At 43.7% G+C, this 13,514-nt stretch overlaps 1 protein-coding gene across 1 annotated transcript in view; it reads left to right on the forward strand.

Annotated features, from left to right (window-relative positions):
- thsd7ba (thrombospondin, type I, domain containing 7Ba) overlaps window positions 1-13,514 on the forward strand; it is a 284,654-nt gene that overhangs the window by 74,969 nt on the left and 196,171 nt on the right. The window contains exons 7-8 of the mRNA XM_047047538.1: window positions 4,429-4,587; window positions 8,585-8,785. Of these exons, the coding sequence (XP_046903494.1) occupies window positions 4,429-4,587; window positions 8,585-8,785 (360 nt within the window). The remainder of the gene's footprint in view (window positions 1-4,428; window positions 4,588-8,584; window positions 8,786-13,514) is intronic.

Genomic DNA, 13,514 nt, shown 5'->3' on the forward strand with positions numbered 1-13,514 from the left:
CCCAACTACTGGAAGTGTTAAGGTTCTATGCCACTGGCAGTTTTCTGGAGGTTATTGGAGATGGACATGGGCTCTCAAGGCCTCAGTTTCAAGATGTGTGCAGGCTGTCACAACTGCATGACTTTGCCACATCCCAGACCACATCCAATTCCCCACAACCAGAGGGGACAAGTCTGCGGTGCAGGACTTATACTACCTTCAATGGCTTATGTATGATTTTTGTATTTGTAGTAGTTTTCACTCCCTCCTGGCCCCTTCACCCTGTGTGACTTCCCAGTCAACCCTGTGGAGTCTTTCCAGTTCCTGGGCGCCACCATCTCCCAACATCAGGCTCGGCTCTCTGCCACCAGCCTCTTCATCCACCGGGCTTGGCGTGCTACCAGCCCTATAATTCTAATAAACATCTTCAATGTTCATTTGTTGTTGTGTTATTGTACTGGTAAAAGCGTTACGTTAATGCATTTCTAGTTACTATTCCACATTACAACAGCCATATTTCAATTTTATTGTATTTTGAATAAGACTGACAGTTTTTTAAATACCTTCATTGCATGCGCCAAATCCACTAAATCAAATTATTTTGTGTAACCTAAATTTACTTGAGAATAAACCGGATTCAGATATGTTTTTGGCACTTAAACTTGTATGGCTTAACAAATATCCCAGTTCCATCATAACTGGTGTAAAAAGAGAACCAAAATAATCTTATTTTCCATCGGAAGTAACTTTCAGCATGAGTTTAATGTAGTTTTCATGGTCGGCCTACGTGTGTCTCCACTGAGTCTCTGTGCTACGATGCACTTAGTGATCTACGACTGGTCTGGATTTTCAAGTGCCTCTTTAGCTACGATGGTTTCGGGAAACGGCCCGTACAACTAAGATCCATCCTACGATGGACTCAACGATCAATTTAGGCTAACGATGCTTTCGGGAAACGCAGCCCTGAGTGACTGTCAAGCTTGTGGGAGCAACTTCCGGGTCACTGCACAAAAATCTATGCAAAATTGAGAAATAATATTTCCACACACAATTTTACTTCCCGATTTCCATGTTTAAGCACATCAAAGAAAATCAGATAACGGGTCGTTTTTTCGTTTTCCGTTTTCTATTATAAAAAAAAAAACGGAAAATGGGTCGCTTTCCGTTTTTTGTTTTCCTATTTCTAAATGGTAATCGGGGAACAGCTCGTCACTCGATTTTGGTTTTCTAATTTTAAAACGAATATCCATTGGCCGCAAAGTACACGGACCGAAAGCACGGTCCATGTCGTTGTCAATGAGAAATGGTAGGATGCTGTGTGTGTTTAGTTAATGTTTTTCCATGCTCAGCTCATGGTACATAGTTGCCTACGAAATGTAACAAATTCGTCAACCACATCATCGGCCTTAGACAGATCCTCCGGATAGAACTCCGCAAGAACTCCAACGTTCGAGCAGCATCGGGGTAACAAATGTTTCGGAAAATGTAGGCCGATATATATTTAGTAAAATTGTCTACCATGGATACAATCAAAGTTTTGTTGCCAAACAGAAATAATGATTAAAAAAAAACATAGATCGGAGGCCCTCTGGGGTGCGGGGCCCGGGGTTTTCGGCACCTCCGCCCCCACCCCTTCTCCGCTACTGAGCTCAGCCAAAGGAAAGCCGGTGTTGGTTCTATGAGCTAAGCGGACTAGAAATATCAAAGTTGGCTAACGTTGAAAAACGTTGCAAAATGCATGAAAACATGAATGTTTGTAAAAAAAATAGTTGGCAAGTGACCATGGTATTAGCGGGATAATGCCCTTTCAAGGTGTACATTATCACCTGATAATGGACTCCGCTGCGCGTCGGACGGTTTACGCTTCTGTGCACTAGGGATGGGCATAATTAATCGAAGATCGATTAATTGATAATCAAGAATTTTGGCGATGACATTATTTGTTCATCGATAAAACGAATGTGTGTTCTGTTGCGCACTGTGAGTCTTGAAGGAATGCAATGGATTTCGCTCTGTGGCAGCAATTGAACATTTTACCACACAAAGGCAATGTTTGGAAAAAAACGCCACAGGCCTACTCAGTTACCGGCAAGTTTCCATGTATTTCAAAAGTAAACATGAAGAGGTCACAGCGAAGTGTAGCGTGAGACCATTTTGACTTAAAAATGATTTTGTTCACTGCCAACACTGCAAAGCTGAGTATAAATACAACTCCTCCTCCTCCATGACTCAAATGATGTACCACTTGAAGAACGTATACAACCCTGGTTAGTGGCGGTGCATCCTGCTCTCGATGTTAGCACGGAGGAGCTGCGATGCACAACGAGCAGAGAAAATTACCCAACGGATCTTCAAATCCATCGAGATGGATATGCTACCCTTAAATATTGTTGAGGGTGAAGGTTTTTATGAAGCTTTGTTAACTAGCCGGAAAAAAACGAGGTTCAGTTGTGTTTGATAGTGATGTGTCGTTCGTGAACGATTCGTTCATTTTGAACGAATCCTTATAAGGACTCGGGAGTAACGAGTCCTCTCAACGAGTGATTCGTTCATTTCCCGACTCGGTCTTTCTACGAGTCTTTGGATCATTTTTCACGTGACCTGCATAGGCTCTGTAGCTAGAGGAAACGAACGATTCGTTTCTTTCCCGACTCGGTCTTTCTACGAGTCTTTGGATCATTTTTCACGTGACCTGTATAGGCTGTAGCAAGAGGAAACGAACGATTCGTTCCTTTCCCGACTCGGTCTTTCTACGAGTCTTTGGATCATTTTTCACGTGACCTGCATAGGCTCTGTAGCTAGAGGAAACGAATGATTAGTTCCTTCCCCGACTCGGTCTTTCTACGAGTCTTTGGATCCTTTTTTCACGTGACCCGCATTGTATTTTTTAGTAGAGGAAACAGTTTCCTTATTCCCTTTTGCGTGGCCGCTGTTTTAGTAAGACGTGAATGAATGATATTCGCTCAAGTCATCATACTGACTGGTTTTGTTATTTTCACTTTACATTTACACTTACAGTTTAGTGCAGTGTAATTGTTTGACGTGATAATTAAATGCTAGTGTGATAATACATGACCAAATCATACAAACTCATGATACATTATTTTAATGCAGGAATTTATTTTGAAATAGTATTTGCTGGTGCACATGTCATGCACTAACCTACAGTGGACGTATAGGGGCTATACGTCCTTTGCAGTGGACGTATAGCCCCCTAGCCCCCAACCCCCCCCCCCCCCCCCCCCCCTGAAATGAACAAATGACTCGAAAAAAGATTTGTTCATTTTACTGAACGAGATTCAAAGAACCGAATCAGTAAAAAGAACCGAATTTCCCATCACTAGTGTTTGAGCACCGACTTCTAGCTGTCGGCTCCGCTGCTAGGAGTACAGAAAGAGTTGTTCTTCTTGTAATACATATCTTAATGCGTAAACACGCTGTGTTTTCTTTTTTCACTGCATTTTACTATAGCCTATAAATAGTGCATTTTTATATATTTTTTTAATGATTAATCGAAAATTAACTCTAGCTCTGTCAAAAGCCATTAGAGGTGTACTGGAGTTGACCTAAGGTTTTATCAATCTTCTCAAATGTATCAAAAGGTCTAGCAGCTTGCAAACATCATATGATATCCGGCAAGTGTATTGCACAGGACCCAAGAACGTGCAGTGCTGCGTTTAAAGTTGTTGGCTGAGCGGGTTGAGTTTTTGAAAAAATAAATAAACGTGTAACCTCCATGTAGAGCTGCATGGATCTCAATAGAGACAGCCAAAATGGCTACATACAACCATGTGGAGCCATTGATCTCACAAGCCATCAATGGGCATAGGCTATGACAAGAACACAGTTCAAATTTTGCCTACTCAATGCACTGCCAACAAGCTAAATTGACCACCATGGTGTTAGATTTAGCCTAATCTTTTTCTAAACTCCTCATATCCTGACATTATCAGCATCCTTCCGGGGACTGGTCATTATACGGAGCCATTATGTAGAAAACTCTGCCTGCGTTCCCAAACTTGCCCTTTAATGCTAATGCACACTAACTCCAATTATGTTAAGACCGAATCAACTAACCAATATCTTAATCACCGGCTGCATCACAGGCATGGGCACTGCACTAGTTATTACCTCAGACCCTGCTAACTGTGCTGTAATAACGTTTCTCACTCCCATCAAGTCCAGTCACAGTCCCCTTGACAGCAGCATGCTAACAGCCCCTGTCTCTCTCCCTACACACCCCCACGCACTGGGCCTGGGAGGATGAGGAGAGTCTGCACCCTCATTTTACTCCTCCACTGCACCCTAGTTTTAACACTCTCCTGCTACTCCTGTTTCTCCGCCAGGATCACTCATCACTCCTGTCTCCCCCTACCCTCCTGTCTCCTCCCCACCGGTCTCTCCCTGTCTTTCCCCTGTCCCTTCTCACTCCCTCCTCTCCCACGGCAGTATCCAGGCCTGTGAGCCGGCGTCTGTGTGCTGGCATGGAGCTTCCCACTGCTGTCCAGCCATGCTCCCTCCTGTGTCCTGAGGCCTGCCTGTTCTCCCCCTGGGGCCCTTGGGGGCCCTGCCTGCACGACAACTGCCTGGAGGCCCAGGGACGCAAAGGTATGGACTGGGGGGAGAGGAGGGGGGGAGTGAGGGTAAAGAAAAGGAAGAGAGCAAGTAGGGAAAACAGGGTGAGGTTAAAAAAAAATGCGGGATATAGAAAGAGAGAGAGAGAGGAACTGAAGATGTAAAAGAGGCAGAGACAGAAAAAAGGGTAAGAGAAGAAATAGAAATAGAGGGGGAGGAAGGAGGAGAGAGAGAGATAAACAGAGAGAGAGGGAGGGAGGAACAGATGGAGGTAGTAGAGAAGCATGTCTTAGCTGCTCAACCTGATGAGGAACAGAAGCAGGTCATACCTATGGCTCAGCCCAGTTAGGGGCATCACTACATCACAGCACACTAAGTTTTATCTGCTACGTATGTGTTTGCTTCTCAGTAAGGCTGAGTGTGTGTGTTTGTGTGTGTGTGTGCGGATTCAGTATGTCTCCATTTTAGAGGTGTGTGTGTGTGTGCACCAATCAGTTGTGCGATGTGTCCTTGTATTCTGCTTTTTTCCAGTGTATGTGTGTTTGTGTGTGTGTGTGTGCGCGCGCGTGCGCATGTGTAGGGATAAAAAGTGTGCTAAAGGACAGAATGACCTCCTTCCTTATATAAGTGATGGACCATAATGTCCCCATGGGTCTCAGAGACTTATAGTTGACGGCCGTCACAACAGCATTCAGACCCTGTCCACGCAGACACACAGTACTGAACTTAACTGACTGACCTAACATCCCCTTTAGTGTACACAAAATAAATTAGGCTCTCCTTTTAACTGGGCTCTACAGTGCATGTGCATTAAATCACAGATTATTCAACAGCATTTATGAAAAAAACAATTCAAAAATGAGAACTGCATATTATTATATGGTACAGTCCCATTCCTGTAATGTAATTGAGTGTGTGATTATTGTTGTTTACAAGTAGACCTCTGATTTTGATCTGTTGGTTCTCTGAAGCTGTCATCTACTACTCTGTTACAGCTAATCACTATAACTACCCACAATCATTCACTCCCGTCCACAGGCTCAGAGCATGGTGGAGCAGAGGTGCTATTCCGAGCCTCCAAAGAAAAACGTGTTCTTTAGTTTTTTCCCCCCCAACACATTTAAAATGTACATTTCCCAAAGCAACATTCTAGCCTTTGTGTTAAGTTATGCCGGACTTGTGAATGTGAATGTCGGAGAGACGTAATAACATTGCTTCTCTGACCAGAGGCGGGCAGTAAAGCAGGACTGATAAGAAGCAAGCAACGGCCAGCCAGCTGAGACACTCTCACTCCTTTGCAGGAATACAATCTGATATGACCGCCAGCAGCTTTCAATTATTCATATCCAGAGGGATGTACCATGCCAAATTCTTTTTTTCCCCTCACAGTTCTGAGATGGGTGTGGGGTTAGTGGGAGAGGTTTGAGGAGGGGGATGTGGGAAGGTTTGGGGAGAGGGGATGGGTGGAGGTTCAAGGATCAATGGCTGTAGTGAGAGGGTGTTGGCAGAGGGAATCAGAGAGAGAGAGAGAGTGGGGAGAGGGTGTGTGAGAGAGGTAGAGGGCAAGAGAGAGAGTGGGGAGAAGAGGAAGATGGCAAGAGAGAGTGAGAAAGAGGGGGAGCGTGTTGGAGAGGGAGAGACTCCCCTGGAGAGAGGGGCCTTCAAGGATGTGGATGAGTGGTGGAAGTAATTTGTCTGTGGGGTATCCTGGGGTTAGCTGGTGTCATCCGTCGTGGGGGTTCATTTTTGTTGAATTACAAATTAAACAGTAGTTTCTACCTGGCAGTACTGCCTAAGAACACACTGAGAAAACACTCTCTGGAGAGGATGAGGCAGCCGATGGACTGGCAACCTTGCGTTTACCATAATGGTTATAATGACAGGGTTGGTAGGACCCATGAGCTCTCTGTCTGCTGGATATACTTGAGAGCTCCGCTGCTGTCACTAAACAGGATCAGTGACTGACCATTGTCACCATCCTCGAACCCATCCAATCCAATTTCCTTGTTCAGTTAATCACATAACTTTTTTTTTACTCAATCATATTGGCAAGGAGTTTTGCAGATATGGAGCCCTGCTTTCACTGTACACATACATACATACTGTACATACATACTATACAGACATACAGACATAGATACGGGTAAGAAACCCTTGCTCTACGTCGCGCTTTCAGAGGATGTGGGAAGAGAGTCTGAAGATCTAACTGTAACATTTATGGATGATAAACTTTGTTATCAATGTCACCAGCTGTGCTTACACATGTTGATGTTATCCTCTTCTTATCAAGGGCCCGGCACGCGGCCTCAACAATGTGTGCTGTGACAGAAGGAATAGAACATGTGCTCCAAGTGCTTTACGAGTGCATCCAAGGCCGCAAACACCAGGCCACTGATGCCTGAGATTTATTAAGGGAAACGATACGAGAGAGTAAAAAGTAAAAACTTGGTGAGAAACCCCCGCACCAGCCCCGCTTTCATTCTCCAGGTACTCGACATTGATGTATCTGAGGTTTTGCAGAGTCTCATGTTGGCTCAGTACCTCAGACTGCAGGGCGTTAGTGATTATTTTCTAAGTCTTAGATCTCCACAATCATTGTCTTTAGGCCCTGTGCAGAGTGCTGGGGAGCACCTAAGCACCATGTCATATATAAAGTTAGAGGCCATCAACACAATGAAAAGAGTGAAGAGGAGACAAAGTGAGGTGAGATCAGGTGTGCTGAGATTCATTCACAAGGGGAAAACAAGCCTTTTTCTCACTTGCTCCTTCCAATATGGAGATGACACAGTGAACGATTCACTATTCTTTTCTTTCAGTTGACAGTCCTATAATAATATATATATAATAGATGTACAATTATGCATCTGTAATCCATCTCCTGTTGTGTGTGTGTATGTGTACAGTCCAGCTATAGATGAGTCTAGCCCAGGCTGACCCTCAGCTAGCAGCAGGTGGTGGAGAGAGCAGGGTTGTCTGAAGTGTGGGATGTGAGTATGGGGAGGCAGGAAGGAGCATTCTCATCAGGTCTTCCCATCCCTTTAACACATCTCGGAGGGCCCTGGGAGGGGTGTTTGAGGGTGTTGAGGTGGAGGGAAGTGATGGGAAGTGGTGTGAGGTCATCCACAACGCTTTGAAATCACTTTTTGTCCACATCTCCCTCTCTCTCTCTTTTGTTGTTATGCTCTTCCGTTCTTTTCTCTTCCCATCCTTCTTTTTCTCCAATCACACTCCCCTTTACAATGTAAGGCTGCGTGTCACCCTGCCCCCATCTCACATTTGCTAAAATCTGGAGTTGCTGGACGGAGTTTCTACTTGATGGGTCTTACACCTCATTGTGTAACTTACTGTTGCATTGCTAGTCATATGTTCATAAGTAAGGGCCAAGATTTGGTCTGATTGGTTGTTCTGCAAATAATAGTTGGGTATAATAATTGGGAATTGTGAAGCATTGTTCTTTGGATTCTCAATCTCCTGTGGACTTCTCCTCAGCTCTTGCTTGTCCTACTCCTTTTCCTTCTTTACCTCTTACTCTTTATCTCTGATTTACAATAATCAGGGTAGAGTGGGTAAGATTGTAAGCCTTCACTTTGTAACATGTTTGCCTTGTAATTGATTTAATTCATTTGCCATGTAATTAGATATTTATTTTATTTAACCTTACTTTGACCATTCTTGCTCTCGCAGTCAAATAACTGCCATTCCAGCATATTCAGTTAATTCATTTTTCAGTTTACCCCTCTACCTTTAAACTTAGGGGAATAGTTTTAGTTGTGTGCCCTACAACAACCTTTTGCCTCCTCCATGACCTCCTTCTCTGCATTGTCTCTCTTTCCCTCTCTTTCCCTCTCTTTCCCTCTCTTTCTCTCTCTCTCTCTCTCTCTCTCTCTCTCTCTCTCTCTCTCTCTCTCTCTCTCTCTCTCTCTCTCTCTCTCTCTCTCTCCTCTCTCTCTCTCCTCTCTCTCTCCTCTCTGTCTCTCTCTCTTGTCTCTCTCTTAATTGCTCCCTCCCCACCCTGTGTCCCTTTCTGCAGGGTTCAGACAGAGGAGGAGGGTGGTCCTCTGGTCTCCTCCTGGTTCTCCAGACAGCTGTGTCCACCTCGTGGAGTCCATTCCCTGTGAGGAGCCAGCGTGCTACCTGTGGCAGAGCCAGCCAGGGGCCCTGTGTGTGCCCAGCAAAGGAGGCTGTGGCCCTGGCATCATGGTCAACACCGTCCTCTGTGTCAACACCCAAGGTACTAGAGCCTTTATGTTGCTGATACCTCTGCTTCTCACTTTCCTTCTCACTTCTCACTTGATTCTGAATCAGAGTAGTGGACCCAGTTTTTGACAGGACTGTGAGTTCTCTAAAACTAGTCTGAGGACTGGGGCTTTCTTACCTGTATTTCATACTAGCTTCGGACATAACTGTGGATACAGTACACATGCCTACCTAACCTAACCTATTAATATGTTAATATGATATAAGACTGGCCCACATTGATATAAACTACATTAACAAAGTTTTACTCCCCTAGCAAGATTAAAACATAACAGACAGGAAGACTGACGCAGTGTAACTGACAGTTCTAATCTTGTATTTTAGCATAGTTTATCGTCAAAGGTCAGGTAGAAAGAGCTTTTTGCTGTTCCCGGACCTTCAGAACAGCGCTAACAGATTATTCATGAGGGGATGATCCTGTAGTGTACATGCACGGTGAACACACCCAAACCTGATTAAAAGTCAGATTTGGGGCTTTGTGCAAGCCCTTAATTGCTCATCTCCACAGATCATGCACCTAATTGCATATTTCTTTGCGTGTTTTATTATTCTGTCACAATAGATTACTTGTATGTTTATTAGTGAGACAGCGGAGGGTCCAGGTGAATTACCCAGAGAGAGACGCTAACGAGGTTTGACACAACACCCGAGAGCCATTGCTCAAATGGGTTGGAAAAGGAAAAGTTGATTCAATTATCACCCCTCACTCTTTGTTGGCGAATACGTTCGACAAGTTGTTCCGAATTTAAAGTTTTAATTGGCTTGAAGAAATCACCCACACATTAGAATTTTGCTTAATAATGATTATTATTTGTCTAGGAGACCAAACTGCGTGTTTTATCTTAAGTGTGTTTTAGCTGTTATTAAATCAGAATAGTTGGTTTCGAACTGATGGTGATTAACTACAGCAACGTAGCTTTGATAGGCTCATTCCACCTTTAGACAGGCCCTCATTCACCAGCGAATTGCTGTGTCTCCCCTGGAGCAGCTGCAAGCCAAAGGAAAAAAGTCTCATTAAGTACATCCATATGATACTGAACATAACTGCCTTCAATAATGACTGGCTAATAGGAGCAACAAAACCAGATAATGGACCTTGTCCTTACAATGAACTTTGCCCTTTTGCTGATCAGCTCATAATTGTATTGGATTTTAGATTGGTGGACACATACCGTATTGGAGATTTCAGGGCCATTACTAAGCTTTCAGTGAGAGTGTTTTTGTTACAGAGAGATAGTGTAATGGGAGTTTGCTGTTGTGAGTGTTCCCATTCACCCAGAAGGCTCCCAAGAAGTGATAGCATGTTGCCACAAATAAGAGCTCACATGAGGAGGAAGTTTTATCAGCCCTCAGAGAAAACTGAATATTATATCTCTTTTATATTCTGGAAAGGTCCCTAAGAGAACTCAAATTGCTCCTTGGAAGTGAGGGTCTACTACACCCACATTACACTTCCTACAGCTCACTGGTCACTTTAAAAGTATGTGTTCACTTCAGGGAAGAACATTTTGCAACAGAATAGACTGAGGAATGGGCTGACTGATAAAATGTAGGCTGGTGAAATGCTATTGCCTTAAATTGTTCATGGTCATGTCCTGTCTGTCTCAAAAGCATTAGTTCATCAACACAAATTTACTTATTTCACCCAGCAAGGAAAATACCAGACTCAAATACTCTGGAGAAAGAAGTAGAATCTCTTCTGGTCTTCATTTTCTGCTGTAGGTGAGTGATAGTCAAGATAGTCAATGCCTCTTTATCCGGCTGGTGAATGCAGCAGGAGTTGTCCTGTCCACCTTGTATACACTGATCCATAAGTGTGCGTGACAGATACATTTATCAGCCCTTACAGAGTCCGTCACTGCCCTGCAACCAGTGTTCAGCTCTCCCACCTGTCTTCTGTCTGGGTCTGAGATGGACTTCATCCCTACCCAGGACATAAAGACCCGAGGCAGGTAGACACAGCCCCCAGCACTTCGGCCCATGCGAGACATGCAGACTTGAAAAAGTAAAACGTTCAGAGCTTTTTTATACCCCTGGAGGCTATTTATCGCAAACCTCTTTCTTGTCTCCTGCTGGACAGCTTGAGCTCACAAACTATTTATGTTCATGTCTACAAGACTAAAGGAGCAGCATTTGGTGTGAAGGCACTGTTGAGTGAGCAACCCCAGCTTCAAGTGGGACTACAACAGGGGCCTCATGTATAAAGGATTGCGCAGCTTTCATACCAGAAGATGGCGTACGGCCAAACCTCGAAAAGTACCTACGCACAGAAATATTCACATGTATAAAACCGGTCGTACGCCAGGTCCTGCGCACCTTTCCTTTATAAATCACAATCAACGTGAGAATGACCGCATGTGAACAAGCCACTGACCCCGCCTTGCCTCCTCCCATAAATTAATATGCAGATGGACCATAAATGCGCTCCTGAGGTCATTTCGTTGTCTGAATTACCGTATTTCTTCGAAGAAACGCCGCCCTCGAAGAAACGCCGCACCAAATGAACGTTAAACGCCGCAGCGTTTATTCGAAGAAATACGGTGACTGTGAGATCGAGGTTCTGACAACAGAGGTGGAGGCGAGAAAATGTGTCCTGTTTGGCGGCCTGTCATCAGGTATTAGTGACAAAAGAAAGTCGGCAGAGTGGAAAATTGTCACTATTTGCGCCCTTTCTTGTTTTGAACCTGGAGCACTTTGAGATTTAACTAAATGTAAAGTGCATTACAAATAAAATTATCATTATTATTATAGGGCCATCAATGCTGTGGGTTAAGAGAACCGGACCATGGCAGAAATTAAGAAAAAATTGTCCGATATAAAACTTTAAATGAAGAAACGAGTGGTGGCGCATCGTAACAGCATGGCAGCTATAGGGTTAGCGTGACATGCATTTCCTGAGTGATTTTGTCGTTCGTTTGACAGCCTCAAGTTTAACTAACAGAAGTTATTAAGTGGTGGCGGTATAAACAGCAGTGGCGTGTTCAGGGAGTGGCCTAGGGTGGCACGGGCCACCCCTGAAATCTGATTGGCCACCCCAATTTCATAAAATATGATGCCCAGCCTATGCCCAGTCAGAGGCGGGCCACCCCTTGTGCTACCCCTATCAAAAATGTCTGGACACGCCCCTGATAAACAGAAGGCAATATAGCATTTCCCGTTTTGGGTTTTGGCATTTTGATGTGATCATCCACATTAATGATCAAACTTTTATTTTTATGTTTTTTGAATGTCAACGTCATAAACGTACTAGTGGAAACTTTATTTTGTAATGTTTGGTGAGTCTCTGCACTTTTCAGTTAGAATTCGCCATGTTACAGAGCCAGACAAGACTTGCGGACGGTCGGCACATTCTCACGTCTGCTCAAAAGTTTCTGTGATGGTCCGCACATTCTCACGTCAAGTAAATCTTTATACATCACAAAGTGTGCGTGAAAACCAACGTATGCAAGCTTTTTGTGCGTACGCAACGTTTATACATGAGGCCCCAGAGGTGTGAAAAAACACTAGAAGCGTATGGGCATGTTCCAACTGGACATCAGGGTTCTCCAGGATGTTGTGTGCGTTTTACCTAGACCATTTGAAGGGCTCTGGGCCATTGCAGCAGCGCTCTGGTGGAACCAGAGACAGACAAGTGTGAAAGATCTAGGATGGAAATCAGAGCCTTATCGTGAAAACCCACATACAAGATTTCGTTTGTGAAATGTATTGAATTTACATAAAGAAATGCATGAAATTACGGTGCCATACTTGAATTTGAAGCCAACAGTATGTTTTTCTCTTGTACTAGAGTTTAGATGAAGCTTCACATGCATTTGTCTCTCCTTTCTCTCACATGAGCTGTTTTCATTTTTGTGACATATATATATTTAAAATATATACAATAACACGATCAGTAGATAAAAGCATCAAGTGAATAATGGTGCAGTCTATCAAGTGGTTTTTATAACACTGGTAGTGTTGGTGTGGTTGGCTGTAGATCTTTGAAGAGAGCCTACTGATAACTTTCCTTTAAGACTCACAGTGCAACAGTTTGAAGCTCTTCTCTACCAGCTCAGACACTTCACATCGCTACAAAAAATATATTTACTTACATGCGGAAATCATGTTTTTTTGTGCGTGCACTCCAGGGAACTCTTCACATGTGAGAGGTACATTTCAATTTATTTTACACAATGTCATCAACTTGAAGGCTTCGGGTTTCATCCTCGCAGTTTCCCATTTCTCAAAGTTTTGTCACATCGGTCACAGTGTGCGTGGGTGACCGTACATTCTCACGTGAAGTTTTTTTTTCTTAAAGTTTGCGTACAAACTGCCGTAGGCTACGCATTTATTTTTAGCATACTCAACGTTTATAAATGAGGACCCAGGACAAGGAAAAACCAAAAACTAAATAAAGGCACGGCCATGGCCCTGACACCAGCGCTGGGTGTGAACAAAAAAAGATAAGGTGTGGTTAAAAAAGACAAGATGACTTGAAGTAGGCTATATCAATTTACACTTAGGCCTATTTTAATATATCTGTTTTCTCATTATCTATGTTACCCTGATTTATAGGATATGTACCAAGTAATATAACCCCACATGGCTTTTCCTTTAAATTGATTTAAGCAATTATTTTCCGGTTGGAGTCACTTTTTTCCATGGGCGGCGCTACGGAGGGGCTAGCTGGTGCTTCAGCACCCCCAAGAAAGACCAAAGCACCC

The sequence above is a fragment of the Hypomesus transpacificus genome, chromosome 23, assembly GCF_021917145.1.
Source record: "Hypomesus transpacificus isolate Combined female chromosome 23, fHypTra1, whole genome shotgun sequence".
In the NCBI taxonomy this organism is placed as follows: Eukaryota; Metazoa; Chordata; class Actinopteri; order Osmeriformes; family Osmeridae; genus Hypomesus; species Hypomesus transpacificus.